At 44.8% G+C, this 16,310-nt stretch overlaps 2 protein-coding genes across 3 annotated transcripts; one reads left to right on the forward strand and one right to left on the reverse strand.

Moving 5' to 3' along the window:
- Positions 1 to 2,385: 2,385 nt before the first annotated feature.
- Positions 2,386 to 4,352, forward strand: LOC307095854 (protein CDV3 homolog). Its single transcript, XM_079765453.1, has one exon. The coding sequence runs from the start codon at positions 2,526 to 2,528 to the stop codon at positions 2,988 to 2,990; it is 465 nt and encodes a 154-aa protein (XP_079621579.1). The 5' UTR covers positions 2,386 to 2,525; the 3' UTR covers positions 2,991 to 4,352.
- Positions 4,353 to 7,306: 2,954 nt separating this feature from the next.
- Positions 7,307 to 12,163, reverse strand: RPS4X (ribosomal protein S4 X-linked). 2 transcript variants are annotated; one of them, XM_079765168.1, is made up of 6 exons: positions 12,086 to 12,163; positions 11,082 to 11,197; positions 10,795 to 10,892; positions 9,402 to 9,573; positions 8,267 to 8,424; positions 7,307 to 7,826 (listed from the first exon to the last, which is right to left on the reverse strand). In XM_079765168.1, exons 2-6 carry the CDS (start codon positions 11,146 to 11,148, stop codon positions 7,725 to 7,727), a joined length of 597 nt encoding a protein of 198 aa, XP_079621294.1. In that variant the 5' UTR covers positions 11,149 to 11,197; positions 12,086 to 12,163; the 3' UTR covers positions 7,307 to 7,724. The 2 variants fall into 2 exon arrangements, with proteins under 2 accessions (XP_079621294.1, XP_079621293.1); XM_079765167.1 differs by having other exon boundaries at positions 11,082 to 11,262.
- Between the last annotated feature and the right edge of the window lie 4,147 nt (positions 12,164 to 16,310).

The raw sequence follows: 16,310 nt of genomic DNA on the forward strand, positions 1-16,310 counted from the left end.
ACCTTTGGATCTGGGGAATTTTCCAGGCCCAACAACCTGGGACAGATGAATAGATTCCCCTGATTCAGGATGGAAAAGTCATACCTGAAAAGATAGCATCTTTCCTGGGATCTAGTTTATACCCAAGGTAACATGGAAATTAACTCTGTAGGTGGAGCATCTTGGAGTCAGCACTTGCCATCTCTTGGCATTAGGAAAATCAAGGTCATGCCTGCAACTTACTTTCAAAGGGTTCAGAAAAATAGGTGTGTGTGTTTATGTCTACATCCTATATAATAAAGAGGTGATATGCAAATTGACCATCACTCCAACACACAAGATGGCCGCTCCAATGTGGTCAAAGATGGCCACCCCCATGTGGACACAAGATGGCCACCACAAGATAGCCAGCAGGGGAGGGCAGTTGGGGGCAACCAGGCCTGCAGGGGAGGGCAGTTGGGGGTGACCAGGCCTGCAGGGGAGGGCAATTGGGGGCGACCGGGTCGGCAGGGGAGGGCAGTTAGGGGTGACCAGGCCAGCAGGGGAGGGCAGTTAGGGGTGACCGGGCTGGCAGGGTAGGGCACTTAGGGGTGACTGGGCCAGCAGGGGAGGGGAGTTAGGGGCAACCAGGCCTTCAGGGGAGGAGAGGTGGGGGGGACCAGGCCTGCAGAGAAGGGTAGTTGGGGGCAACTAGGCCTACAGAGGAGAGCAGTTAGGGGCAACCAGGCTGGCAGGGGAGTGGTTAGAGGGTGATCAGGCTGGCAGGCAGGCGAGCGGTTGTTAGCCAGCAGGGATCGGGCCTAAATGGGCAGTCGGACATCCCTCGAGTGGTCCCAGATTGGAGAGTTGCAGGCTGGGGTGAGGGACATTTCCCTCCCCCCAGTGCACAAATTTTGTGCACTGGGCCTCTAGTAGAGAAATAAAGCCATTATGGAATCTAGCTGATGTCTACATAGGTATTCATCATTCTACTCTTTTGACTTTTCCGTATATTTGAAAATATTCATACTATAAGCTACATGTATTACAAAAGGAGTCAGTGCAAGGTGCTTAGACAGGAGAGTACCTCTCATGTTCAAGAAACAGCAGGAGGCCAGTGTGGCTGGAACAGATTGAGCTGGGGTAGAGTAGTAATAGATTAGGTCAGAGGCCAGATTGTGGGGGCCTCATAGGGCCTTGTGATGACTGTGGGTTTTAGTTTGAGTGAGACAGGAGCCATCAGGGGCTCTTCATAGTGACTTGACCTGACTTACACACTTTAAACAGGATGCCTCTGGCTGTTGGGTTGAGACTGTATGGGGGCAAGGATGAAAGCCAGACCAGCCAGGGGCAAATGCTCTAATCCAGCAATTTTCAACCGGTGTGCCACAATAATTTTTAAAACATGCAACACCTGACTATTTAGTCAGGGTCACTAATCTCTTTTCTCTTAGATTGTCAAATAAGAAAATGACAACAGCCACCATAACAATGGTTGCCGGTATGAATGCCGTCTTGGTCTTGAACCATATAGTTCCATCTTATTGGTCACATCACATAATTAGGTTGTGTCTGACTGGTTAATTCTTGGTACCAGAAATCCTTATATACTTGTATAGGCACCTGATTTTTAAAGAAAATGTTTTTATTGATTTCAGAAAGAGGGAGAGATATAAACATCAATGATGAGAATCATCAATCAGCTGCCTCCTATTGGGGATCGAGCCTAACCAGGAATCCAAGTGACCTCCTGGTTCATAGGTCAATGCACAACCATTGAGCCACCCCAGAGGGGCACCTGACTTTTTAAAATGTATCATTGGCGTAAAAATGGTAGATAATTAATCTTTTTTGTAAATCAATCAAAGTTATACCCCTTTTTTGGGGTTAGATCAGCAAAAAATATATATTTTTGGTGTGCCGCAGAATTTTAATTAGTTTATGTGTGCCAAGAGATGAAAAAGATTTAAAATTGCTACTCTAGCCTTTTCCCCTCCGACTGCGGAGCGGGCGGGATCCTGCGCCTGGGTCCCGGCGCCCGTGGCGGCGCGCGATCCTTCAGGCGGACCGTACCACCGCCCGCCAGCTCGCGGGGGGAGGGGAGGGGAGCCGCCTGCCCGGCTGCACACGCCTCGGCAACCCCGCGGGGCTGAGGCGTCGCCGCACCCGGGAGCCTGAGCATCGACCCGGCGTAGACCCAGAGGTCGGAGCCCCGCGGGCCACGCCCGCCGCCGGCCCCACCCATCCGGGTCGAGGAGGCCAAGGTCGTGGCCGAGACGGAGGAGCGGAGCCTGGACAACTTCTTCGCCAAGAGGGACAAAAAGAAGAAGAAGGAGCGAAGCAACCGGGCAGCGAGTGCCGCGGGCGCCACGGGTGCCGCTGGCGGGAGCAGCGGAGCCGCGGGTGCGGCGGGCAGTGGGGCGGGCGTGGGGGCCCGGCCGGGCGACGGCGGGACCGCGGGGGCCGTGGGCCCTGGGGCCGCCACCAAGGCCGTGACGAAGGATGAAGATGAGTGGAAAGAATTTGAGCAGAAAGAGGTGGATTACAGCGGCCTCAGAGTTCAGGCAATGCAAATAAGTGAAAAGGAAGAAGACGATAGTGAAAAAAGAGAAGATCCTGGTGATAATTGGGAAGAAGGCGAAGGTGGTGGTGGTGTAGAAAAATCTTCAGGTCCCTGGAATAAAACAGCTCCGGTACAAGCACCTCCTGCTCCAGTAATTGTTACAGAAACCCCAGAACCGGTAATGACTAGTGGTGTGTATAGGCCTCCTGGAGCCAGGTTAACCACAATAAGGAAAACACCACAAGGACCACCAGAAATATACAGTGATACACAGTTCCCATCCCTGCAGTCCACTGCCAAGCATGTAGAAAGCCGAAAGGATAAAGAAATGGAGAAGAGCTTTGAAGTAGTAAGACACAAAACTAGAGGTAGGGATGAGGTTTCAAAAAACCAGGCCCTTAAACTTCAGCTAGACAACCAGTACACTGTGCTTGAAAATCAAACAAACAGCCACACACAGTACAATTGAGGAATGGTCTTTGCTACCCTTTCCAAGGTAACTAGACCACCGCTAACCACCATGAACAGCCATTCGTCATCTGATCTCTGCTGGATCGACAGCAACCGATGCAGACCCCTCGATATAAGTGACCAGCCCTATCGCACTATGGAAGTTTCAAGTGTCACAACTGCTCTGTGTATATTGAATTTAGGAGGATTTTCATTGTTATAAATGTGTGAACTAGATTCAGCAGTGTTCTCTCATAATAATTACTCTGCAAATACAAAAACAAACAAACAAAAAACACAAACCCACAAAAAAACGGCAGCCAGTGGTCATTTCAAAATCTTTTTATGTTCAGATTCTGAGCTTTTGTAAGGTTGACTACCTCAGATTTGCTGCACTCATGTGGATCACAACTTGTGGATTAGAACGTTACAGCTCTTAAGTGGCGATATGGAACTTACAACCAGCTCTACTGGATTCCTATCAGAAATCCTGCAGAGAGTCAGCGTCTGGGTTCTGATCTGCTATAAAAGATGAAGATTTAAGTGACCTTAACTAACCTGTCCTGTGCCCCACCCTCCGGGAATGCGCTCTGTAGTGGGCTGTGGCTGTTAGACCTCTGGAATGTGCCGCTCTCAAAAGAACAGATGTGTTCAGATGCTCTGTGTAGGGCTGGGATTTCTAATTTAAACTTTGAGTTGTATTCTGAGGTAACCACAAATTCAACGAAACTTGGGTCCACCAAGTGGGGAGAGGGGCATGGGAGGGAATAATCTTGTTTCTTTTAGTAATTTTTCATTGGGGTAGTGCTTTCTCTATGTTCCACATTAAGGCCTTTTTTGCTTTGACTTGGAAGAAGTTCTTTGACAGAGCATATTGCTTGGTTAAGTAAGTGACCTGAAATATGCATTAGAATTGTGAAATTGCCAATCCCTAGAGGGGAACCAAAAAGCCTTTGATGGAAAGGGCAGAGGGTGCAGGGGGCTCTACTTCAGGTGCTGCTAAAGCCTCCTCGAATCAGGTCTAATTGTAAAGTTAACTGCAGTGGAAAGAGGATGGTTTCTGCTCAGGCCAAGGGGATCCACTGACCCATTCTTACAAATTCAAAGCAACATGAGCAGAACCTCAACCTAAAACCCACTTAGGTTTCATGGATCTTGCACAGTCTTTGACAATTTCAGATATATTTGTGCCCAAATTTTTAAGTTACTGGACATTCTGTAGATTGTCCCGGGGTAGCTCTGTTATCAACCCTCTGGTGTGTCTTTATGCTGTTCATTTAAAATCAGGGGCAAACCACAGGCGATGTAGCACTTCTGTTTTAATAATTACAGCCTAAACTATTCAGTCATTTTTAGTCCTGAAAAGGGACTTCAGGAAGATAGCCAGGTTTACTAAAAAGTTTCTTTCCATCTAATGAGATAGTATGATAATTTCCTAGTTCTGTATCTTTGGTTCAATAGAAATATGTCAAAGTGGTGTGCGACCACTTGATGCAGAGTCTGGTTTCTCTGTAATAAATCCCTTTGCCAAATGGGGGGAGTTGCAGACTTGCTACTGGCAAGAGTGAAGCAAGCGGGTGAGTAAACTAGCCTGATAACGGGAGCATATTTCTGTGGGAGTTTAGTCTTGATAAAAGTGTCAACACAGGAATCGGACTCCTGGGGGGGGTTCCAGATCTCCTGACAGGACTGCCAACCATTCCTGGGCAATAATGTTGGTGTTCTCTGAGGTGGTGGGCTGGGACGCCTGCCTTCAGATGTGTTTGGGCAAGTTGCTGAGCAAACCAAGGAGAGGTTGGATGATTAAGCGAGAAATAAGGGATTCTTGGTTAAACTGAAGACTTCATTTGGGAACCAAAAATCTTAACAAATCTCTTGGACCTTGAGCCACATATTTTCCCTGAAAAGTATGCATTTTTTTTCCAGCAGAATTTTGTTGAGGGTTATATTACTGAGGAATGAACCGAGATGGGTATATGGAACTTATTTAATGGCTTACTGTACTAGAAAACTGAAGACCTGCAGATTTAAAACCAACTCTTGTTACAACTTTTTAAGATTGTGAAATTGTCAAAATGCACATGAATCAAGTTTTAATATGCTGTATGATGGGTGGAGAGGATGTCCATTGTACCATTTCTTTCTTTGAATTCTCAGGCATGGTTTGGCAGTGCAAGAACTCTTGTAACATTAACAAAGTCAATAAAAAGTGACTGGGGAAAAAAATAAAAAAAATTGCTACTCTATTATACAATATAGGCAAGAGTTGTTTGGCAGCTCAGACCAAGGTGGTAGCAATGCTGGCAATAAGAAGTGGTCCAAATTCATTTGGGAAGAAGGGCAGACACCATACTATTTGCTTCTTTTATAAGTTTATTATGAAAAATATCAAACACATATAGAAATAGAGCGATTAGTGTAATGAACCCCATGTACCCATTACCCAGTTTTAACATTATGGACAATTTTGTTTCATTGATCATCACCCACTAGATTATTTTAAAAGCAATTCCAGATTGCTTCTCATTTCTTCTGCAAATCCTTCAGTATCTATGAAAGATGACTGATAACACAGAAAATTAATTTCTAAATACCACCAAATATGGGTTCTACATATATTTTGAAGGTAAAGCTAACAGGATTTTCTAATAAAGTTATATGTGGAGCTTGATAAAAGGAAACAAGTCAAGGACATGTCCAGTGTTTGGCCTGAGTAACTGGTAAAGTGGAATTTGCCATGACAGATGATTGGATAGATGGGCATCGATCAGGGAGCAGTGGGATGGATATCACTGTCTGTGGTTTAGCAACAAGAACACAGGATTTGGATATTAAAAAATCTAGATGGGCCCTTGTTGGGTGGCTCAGCTGGCTGGAGTGTTCTCCCATACATCAGAAAAGGTTGTAGATTCCATCCCTGGTCCAGGTGTATACGGGAGGCAAGCAATTAGTATTTCTCTCTCTAAAAATCAATGAAAACATTTCCTCGGAGAATTAAAATTAAAAAAAAAAATCAAGATGTCAGTTGTGAACTATGAAGCACTATACAAGTCCTAGATGTTTGTATTCTTGTTCTCAAAGTTGTGTTGCCCTCTGATGGGGGCATGAGGCCGCCCTGCCAAATTCTGCTTGTTTCATTTTGGGACCATGTCTGCCTCCTTGCTGAGATGATCCGTAAAAACTGTTAGAGTTTATGAATCAAACTGGAAGCCTTGAAAAGCCCTACAAAGAGCTATTTTATTTGTAAACTTGTAGCTCATTCTGATACAGGCCACTTTGGCTGAGTCTGGTGACATGATCTAGTGTTAGGATGGAAACCTTTCCTACAATGGGGTTAGTTGCTAATAAAAAATAAAAACAAATTAAAAATGTCTTTAAAAAAACTCTGGTGATGTGAGGAAACTGCAGCTGAACGCACTAATTCCCATTATGTAAGATGGCCGGCCTATCAGTATCCAGGAAAAAACCACACTTGTGGAACCAACTTAGAGGCCTCATTCCCATATGCTTTGGTTCCTCAGCTGAGACTTAGAACCTAGAAAGAAGTGCAGCCAAAGTGAGTGCAGCAGAGAATCCACCAGCATTCAGAGACCCTCGTACTTGGGACTTTTTAGCCTCACTTGCCCATTCCTCAAGGGAGCACCAGTTTACTTCTAACCTTGAACCTCACAACTGCCTGTATGGGTAAGATTCTACTCTTCCCTTCTGCTTAGGCAGAGGTCCTGAGGCCCTTGCCAGTGGTGCATTGAAGTCTGCAATTCATCAAGCAGGGGAGTCCTGTGCTGCCAAACCTGGGCTTGAGATTCCTGGACATGCCTCCTTTAGATGAATGATTTGGATGTTGTTATTCCAGACCAGTATTCTGCCACTCTTGACTCAGCCAAGGGCCAAGCCAGTTCCTTAGCAGGCCTCTTCTCTGAACCACAGGACTGGGAACCAGGGATACCATTAGACAACCCCAGTTAAATATACAGTGACTTGGCACAGACTCATCACACCTCAGATGGAGAAATATGTCCAAGTTTTTCAACCCCAAACCTGTCATGGTGGGATGATTTAGGAAGCCTGCGTAGATTGCAGCAAATAATGACGTTAAATGAATGTGACGGTTGAGAAGCCTGGCTATGGGAGACAAAGCTACTTTTGGTTTTTGTAAGACATGCTTTATAGTGTAATGGGAATAATTGCTGGTTGAGAAGGCTAACAGCAAAAGGCACAATAATTCTTGGAGGAGACCCAGGGCTCGGGATGAACAGGTATAGGACCTGGCACACCTTACAGCAGGGACACTTTTTGAGTTTGGCAGTCAAGTCCCACCTGACACTACACAGTAAGGAAGTAGGAACAAGTTTATTTTCCACACACTTTCTGTTTTGCAGAGACCTCTGAGGTTGGAGTTGAGGATAGCAATGGCAGGAAGACCAGAGATAAAGGAAGGTACTGATTTTCTTTTAAAGCCAAGAAGACTTAACAGGATAGACAAGGTCTTGGCCAACTCAAGGGCTGCTGTTCCTTCTTTGTCAGGTGTGTTCTCCTTCCCATCACCACCCAAGCCCAGCCTATAACAGACACAGGAAGGTAAATAGAATGTCTGAAAAATTCCATCTGTTTTACATGTTATAAAGTACAATAGCAGGAAATTAAATTAAAACAAAAAACCCCAACCCTCTCATACCAAAAAGGCAATTAATCATGCTGTATTATCTTTAATTAAGTACAAAGACTTTTCCAATCATGTCACCTAGAGCTCACTTCACCCACTGCTCTGTTTGGCCGCCAGTCTCTTGTCTCTCTCTTCAGCAATGGTGAGGCGGATACCCTTTCCACGGGGTAGGGAAATCCATGGTTTGTTGCCCTGAAGGAGAAAACAAGAATCAAAACCTGCTATACACCAACTCTATTAGCAGTTCGGCACATTTGTCATCTCATTTAAAGGAACAGAAGCCTGCTTGTGAGAGCACTTAGCAATAGCCAAGAAGTCTCCAGACACTTGGATGCTGGTTTTTCAGAAACATGCACTACTTGGAGCCATTCCCCTAAACCTGCTGCCCATATACATAAATGCAAACTACAAGGCTGATCATCATTGGCACTTTTCACCAAAGCCCCCCGCCCTGCTGATTCTGCAACACTGAAAAAGCACAGGTCTGCCCAACCCCACTCTATGTGAGCCCTATTCCAGAAGAGGCTTCACACTAGCTTCTGCACAGCCAGTCCATCAGGAGCTGCAATCCCAGCAGTACCTGCATTTACAGGTTTTTCCTGGACTAGAGAAAAGGGAAACCCAAGACTTACTTTGCCAATTACAAAAATGTTGGAGAGCCGGGTGGCAAAGCTGTTGCCATTGGCATCTTTCACATGAACTACATCAAAAGAACCAGGGTGCCTCTCCCTGTTGGTGATCACGCCAATTCTTCCCAGGTTAGCACCTCCGGTTACCATGCACAAGTTACCTAGGCAAGAAGGAATAATCTGCTATTACAACCCAGTGTATTACATGACAGAGACAGGTATAAGTTCATTAATCCCTTCTCTCATTCAAATTTACTTCTGTGGATATGTTACCCAACCCAGGCCTCTTAAGATTTCTCCCATCCCTCTTGCAGCACACCTAACAAATGTGAAGTCTACTGCACCCACCTTGCCAGGTCCTCCCTATGTCTCGCCTAGACTATGCTGTTCTTCCAAGGCACAATGACAGCATTAACAAGAGCTCTTATTACAAAGAGGCTGGCTTGCTTTTTCACCAGACTTACCTGCCCAGCCCTCAAGCTGTTTCCACAGATAGGGGAGTTTTGAGACATTTAGAACAGGCCTGAGAATGTGCTATGCCAGACCTCACCTCAGCCACTCAGAATATTCTGAGCATTTGGGCCTTAAAAGTAAAAATACTGGGCATTAGAGTAGCTACACTCTCCAGTTTCCCTTACTACAACAAAAGACATCTAGCTTCTGTTGCTAACTAGGTGCATGGGAATTACCTGGAAGACTCAAACAAAAGCTCTGTACCCAGGCCCTGTGCAAGTGATGACTGATTAACCTTTTGCACTCGGATGTCGAGTGTGACGGTTATTGAATGTATCAATAATTTGAAATACAAAAAAATCCAAATAAAGAAGTTTGTATGAAAAGAAACTCCAGTTTTTTATTCTACTGCTGCGCTTTGTAAAATCTGGGGTATTTAAAAAATTAAATCCCGAGTAGAATAAAGGAATCGAGAAAAAAAGCAAGCGAGTGCAAAGGGTTAAGTACAATTAATAAAAAATTAAAAGGGGGGGGGGGGTAGAGTGGGGGAGAGAAAAGCAAAGAACAGCTCCTGCAGGGAAGATGGCACAGAAGGGATAAATGGTGATGGAACAAAACAAAAAACCTAAACAGCTCTTATAGCTGGGGTTTAAAGAGATGCCCAGGTAGTGTAGAGGCTGCTTACCAGTGTCAAACTTGATGAAATCAGTAATTCTGCCAGTTTCCAAATCGATCTGAATGGTGTCGTTCACCTTGATGAGGGGATCAGGGTAGCGGATGGTGCGAGCATCATGGGTTACCAGATGAGGGATTCCTTTTGTGCCCACAAAGATCTTCCTCACTTTGCACAACTTGTACTAGAAACACACAAAGGTTAGCCTCATTTAGTCTAGTGCACATGCACTATGCTCCACAATGGACAAAAAGATTATTTCAAAGCCACAAGTCGCCAGGTTAAAAAAATGCAATTAGCAGCCAAAGGCAACAGCCCTACATAGGTTTCTTGAACTACAGCAGAAGGTGTCCTTGATTTTTCTTGCCACCCTCCACAAATTTATCTTGTACACTGGCCCTCCCTCTAGGCTAGTGTCACCATGGGATTTTCCTGATAGCAGTGCATCATTCCCATGTTAAATCCAAGGCATGAAGGCACCATAAATCCTAATTCCTCCGTGGAGTGGGCTGATCACCCTCCTTTCTCCAGGCTGTTTTAAGCCTCATGGAGCCCCTGAATTCTTCCCTCACCATTTCTAAAAAGAGCCTCTTAGTGGCTCTCTCTGCATCACAACTGAGTGTCTCAAGAACTGCAATTGCATTAGAAGTTAATCCAATCAACAAATACCTCACAAAATGTTTCTGCTTTGGATTTATATTCCCTGACATTTTAAAGTAAATCAAATCACCCCTACGTCATGGACATGCCCTCTAGCCTGCCAATTAACAAGGCAGCTAAGGAAGTTAGGAGTTGAATCACACAAATCAACCTTCATTTACAGCCAATAGTTCAAGAAACCATAAAACTTTGTGTAATCCATCATAACAAATTTCATAAAACAACCAATGTCTAATCTTTTTTGAAGCTATCTCAAAACAGTGCCCAAGGATTTTCAGTCTCCTCCACTAACACCTTTCCCTTCCAGAGTAATGGAGATATGACAAAGGGCCAAATGGATTGGACTAGATATTGGTTTCTGGTCCTTTATCCTTAAGAGGACCCTTATTTTAGGTACTCATAAATTCTTGGAGAAATCACTCTCCTTGCCTTTAAAAAAGAAAACCAGGAAGTCACTATTCAACCAGAATTTATTTCTGTCATAAAAAAAAGAAAATCTGTTGAGAATGTTAACTTAAAATGGAGGTCAATTATTAGACATCCAGCAACAGACTGCTATACAGCTATTAGAAATGCTTTTAATAACACAACAGGAAATTGCACATATGATAGAATTTAACCAAATTGTTAACTGGACATTTCCAGATACAAGATTTTAAGTAATCTTGATTTACCTATCTCATCCCAATAGACCAGCCCATGTACTTAATTTTACTGAATGAAAACCCAGTCTGCTTGCACTCACCTTGGCCTCCTCAGGTGTAATACGATGAACAGCAAAGCGGCCCTTAGTGTCATAGATCAGGCGGAAATTCTCTCCAGTCTTGTCAATGCTGATGACATCTGATATCAAACAGTAAGTAACCAAGGTTACTATAGTGACCCCACTATCTCATGCTGCATTAACTATACCACAGTAAGAAGAAGAAAAAAAAAAAAAAAGAAGTTCCCATTTAAAACAACAACATGGATTCCTAAGGCTAATGATGAGAGCGACTTAATGTTTTAAGGAGCCAAGTACTAACCACTTACCCATAAAACCAGCAGGGTAGGTTATATCGGTTCGGACCTTGCCATCAATCTTAATAAACCGCTGCATGCAGATCTTCTTTACTTCATCTCCTGTTAGAGCATACTTAAGCCTGTTCCTTAAGAAAATGATGAGAGGGAGACATTCTCTCAGCTTGTGGGGACCGGTAGATGGCCGAGGAGCCTGTAAAATGATTTTTAAAAACACCATCTCAAGCTATTGTTAGGATTCATTCAAATCCACCTTCCAAATCCTGAGATCCATTACCTAGACCAGTGGTAGGCAAACTCATTAGTCAACAGAACCAAATTATCAATAGTACAACGATTGAAATTTCTTTTGAGAGCCAAATTTTTAAAACCTAAACTTCTTCTAACGCCACTTCTTCAAAATAGACTCGCCCAGGCCGTGGTATTTTGTGGAAGAACCACACTCAAGGGGCCAAAGAGCCACATGTGGCTTGCGAGCCGCAGTTTGCTGACCACGGACCTAGACACCAGACAGTCCATCAACCCCCCTCCAATTTAGGTCAAGAGGTATTCCCCCCAACCCCACTTCAAAGGACCAGGCCTGTTAAGAACACGTGGATCCTGAGTCCATGTTAAGTGTACTATGTGGTATGTGGAATAAATGAGGTACAGAAATCTTATGGGAGGCACTGCAAGAAACATTATGAATACAGCAATCAGGGATGTCTGACATAAAGGAAATAGTAGCCCTAGCCGGTTTGGCTCAGTTGATAGAGCGTCAGCCTGTGGACTGAAGGGTCCTGGGTTCGATTCCGGTCAAGGGCACATACCCGGGTTGCCGGCTCAACCCTCAATCAGGGGGCATGCAGGAGGCAGCCTATCCATGATTCTCTCTCTCTCCCTTCCTTTCTGAAATCAATACAAGTATATTAAAAAAAAATTAAAGGAAATAGTATGAAATATGTCCCTTAAATTATGTCAATTATATCTCAATAAAACTGCCCCTTGAAACACAATTACATTATAATGATACTTACAAACACACCGGTCAGTTTATCCAGCATCCAATGCTTTGGAGCTGCTACACGCTTCAGATGCTTCTTGGGACCACGAGCCTGAGGAAGAGTTTTGTAAGTATTTTCATATTACTGCTTAAAAGTGTTTGCTTCTCGAAGTTTTTACTTTTTCCAGGACACTATACTGATGAAATGGACAGGGGTTGGACTTCTTGGCATACAGCCAAGCCAGCAACAGAAATGTGGACCTGGATCCAATCTGTGCTTCTACTTGTTGATCAAATATAAGTTTTCCCAACACGAGCGTCTGGTGCGCGATGAACCTGACCTCAGCACAACCACGTGCCAATAGCTGCTCCCCCTTACTCTAAAGCCAAAAGCTGACACTGGCTTTCACTTTAACATGCGGAAGCCTATTGCTGTGTACAGATGCTTACTGGCCTCAGTTCGCAAAGTAAGGCTGTGCCCAAAAGACAATGACGAAGAAAATCCTTTTCTGCCTGTTGCAGCTGCTGCCCACCAGCCCTGGCCCTCCAGGTCCATCCAAGGCCCCGGTCTGATTAGAAAGCCGTTCCTCCCAGCGGGGGAAGTATGCGTGGCACGCCAGAGACCAAGGCCTTCCCGCCAGTGCCACCGATCACCTACCTCCCTCGCTCTCCAGCCCGCCTGGGCCAACCATGCTGGCTATACTCCGTTTGCCTCCGCCCGGCCACTCCCTGCGGGGGCCCAGAAACCCAGGACAGTCCCGGCCCTGGGAGGATGGAGGCTGATGGTATCCCAAGAGCTCGCCAAAAAGTTGTCTTACCATGGCTGCGCTAGGCAAAGAAAGAGGACCGCCTCTTTCCGGTGCACCAAGAAAAAAAGGATCGGAGGCTGCGCGCGCCGACCTCGGATGCTCCGCCCACCCCACCCTTTCAAGGGGAGCAGGGACTATCTTGCCACCTGCTGGTGGGAGGTCAGAGATCCGGAGCTTGGGAAGGACCGCTGAAAAAGGGCGATTTCTAAAAGCAATCTTCTCCTTCCCTTTCCCTCCCTTCCTCTTCCTCTGAGGCACCTGGTTCTGTGTTAGGTGCCAGAAATGCCAAGATGAGCTAGAAAAACTTCCTGCCTTCTACTAGAGTGCAAAGCGAGGCTACTTTAAGGTCCACATATACATGATTGTACAAGCAATAGAATGCATTTTAATTAATATTTAATATTATTTCTTTTTCAAAATATATTTTTATTGATTTCAGAGAGGAAGGGAGAGGGAAAGATGGAAGCATCAATGATGAGAGAGAATCATTGATTGGCTTCCTCTTGCATGCCCCACACTGGGGATCGAGGCCGAAACCCAGGCATGTGCCCTGACAGGGAATCGAACCATGACCTGGATCATAGGTTGATCCTCAACCAGTGAGCCACGCTAGCCGGGCTAATATTATTTCTTAAACATATTTGGTCTGCCTCTTCTTCCCAGTTCTCTAGAGCCAGCCGGTCTGCCCATACTATAAGTTGGGAAGATCCAACATTTTTTTTTTTTTATCTCTCTTGCTTCTCTGAAGATTGCCGAGAGGGTGAAAGGGTAGGAACCCTCCTTGAACCTTCGTGTCCTGCCCCTGCTTCCTATACAACACATTTGGCACTTATAAAATCTCAGGGAAGAGAGGGGACATTAGAGACCATCCAATTATTTAACTAAAACTCAGTTGATCATGTGATTTCCCTACTTTGAAACTCCCTTGGCCTTCCTTCCTGGACTCCCTCTGCCAGTCACCTGCTACCTTTTGTGCCTGGACGTCCATTGCTCCCTTCACCCATTCCAAACCTCAAAGCTTAAGCCATTCCAAACAATTACTGCTCTGAAAAAGCTTTCTAGCTTCCTGCCTGTGGACCTGATGATTCCTCACCTTGGAAGGGCTATGGCAGTGATGGCGAACCTATGACACGCGTGTCAGCACTGACACGCGTAGCCATTTCTGATGACACGCGGCCGCTGAGGCGGCCGCATGCCGAGGATGAAACATTTGCTGCTCCTGAGGATGAAACATTTGCGAAATAATGTTTTTTCCTCAAAGTGACACACTACCCGAGTTATGCTCAGTTTTTTTGGCGAAGTTTGACACACCAAGCTCAAAAGGTTGCCCATCACTGGGCTATGGACAACTCAACCCCCTTCCTGGGCCCCTAATCTCTTCAGCCTTGGAGATAAACACAGTTCTAGTCCCTCTGGCTCTGTGAGGCCCCAGGCCCCTAGGCAGGATCAATCCTACATTTTTCTGCCCCAGAACCCTCGGTTCAAATTCCATGACAGCACTTAGTATATTGGGCTGCAATGACCGATTTCCTTGTCTGTCCTCCACTAGACTGTGAGCAACTCTATGACAGAGCCTGCCCTAATTCATCTGAGTAGGTCCTTTGCTACCTAACAGAGAGCTTGGCATTGTGTCCAGCACTTGGTAAATACTTGCTAAATGCATAAATTGAGTTAACATCCAACTCATTGTGCCAGGTCTAGCATCCAGTCTGTTCCTGAACTCCTCCCACCACGGTGACAAGCTCCTAACTCAGGAGGTTCTGTTTTATATGTCTCTGTCTCTGCCCTCCACTCTACCCTTCAGTAGTCTGCAGAGAAGCAAGATAGAGAAACATTGTTAGCATTTCCCAACCAGACAGTATTAACTAAGAGGGCAAGGACTCTGTCTAGAACCAGGTTCATAGTAAAGCATGCTATAAATGCATATTCAAAGGAACAGGCAATTGACTGGAGCTGAGGATTAGGGAGAGAGTGGAGATGGTGAGACAATGGAAGGTGAATTCTGAAGTTTTCAGTCTGAGGACACTGGGAAGATGGTGGTACTGCTAACAGAAATGATGAGAGTTGATTTGGGAGTGAGGAATAATCACGGGACTTCCAGCTAGACAGGATAAGAGATATGGCTGCTCAGAGCTGCAGATATTACTTAATCAAGATCACACAGCTAATTAAGAATGGGGGTTGGGTGGGGGGTTGGTTTCTTGTCTACCAGGTCAGTGGTTTGTGTTTGTACCACAGCTTATCAAAGGACTTGAGGAAATCAAAGCACCTGTTTCAGTAAATGTTTTCCTCTGTCAATTTGCATTTAAGCACAAATGACATTTTAACAACAATAAATGGAATCTGGAAAGAGCTAAGAAAATCACAAACAGTACTTCCCCAAACACCTTAAACACATCATCTGTATTCACTTGTTCCTGTTCTCATTCTGATCAGTTTGTGTGCGTGCATAATTTTACATAATTTTAATCCTAGCATACATACCATGTTCTATTCTACTTTTATTACATTACAAATACTTTCTGAGTTGCTACATAAGCTTCAGAATTAGTATTTTAACAGCTGCATCACATTCCATTAAATGGATGTCCCATAATTAATAAAAGTTCTCTATTGTTGAACATTTAGTTTTTTGCACTTTTTCTTTATTATGAATGTTGCTACAGTGACGTTTCCTTCATATGACTTTCCCTTAAGTCACATGATTTCTTGAGAATAAATTCATTCCTTCACCCAACCTACTCTGTGTTGAGCTCTGTAGAGATGATTAAGATCTAGTTCCTGCTTTCAAGGAATTCACGTTATAATGGGAGAGGCAAGCTGGGAGGAGGGGGTAGAAGGCCAGGAGAAGCTCATTGGAGAAAACATGGTGGTGAGGCAGTTTGGAACACAGAGGGCTGCTAAATTTTAAGACCCTTGGACTTGAACATGTAGGTAGACAATGGGGAGCCATTGAAAGATTTTAAGGACAAGATCAGCTTTGTGTTTTAGAAAGATAACTCTGACTGCTTCAAACCTTATAGATGGTTTGAAGGAAGTGTGAGTGGCTTGGATGAAATGGGTCAGGGCTATTTAAGCAATACAAGCAAGAAACAGAAAGGTGAAACCCAGGTCTGTGACTGTGGGGTCTGGAGGAGAGGGCAGATTCAAAGACATTGCAGATGGAGTATTGCCAGGATCTGACTGGAAGTGATGAATGTGCAGGGGTGAGGGACACAGAGGTAATTAGGATGATTCCTGGTTTTCTGGCTTGGTGATTCAGTGGTACATTCACTGGGAACAAGGAGGAGGCCTGTCTGGTGTAAGATATGGGGTTGAGAAATGGAAACAGCCGACTGGAGATGTCTTATAGACACAGGTCTGAACTCTCAGGTGCATGATCTGAGCTAGAGACTCACATTGGGGAGAACCAGTGCATCTGTGTCTAATCCATAGGAGTGGTTGGCAGTA

Source organism: Cnephaeus nilssonii (assembly GCF_951640355.1).
Source record: "Cnephaeus nilssonii genome assembly, chromosome: X".
Taxonomy (NCBI): domain Eukaryota; kingdom Metazoa; phylum Chordata; class Mammalia; order Chiroptera; family Vespertilionidae; genus Cnephaeus; species Cnephaeus nilssonii.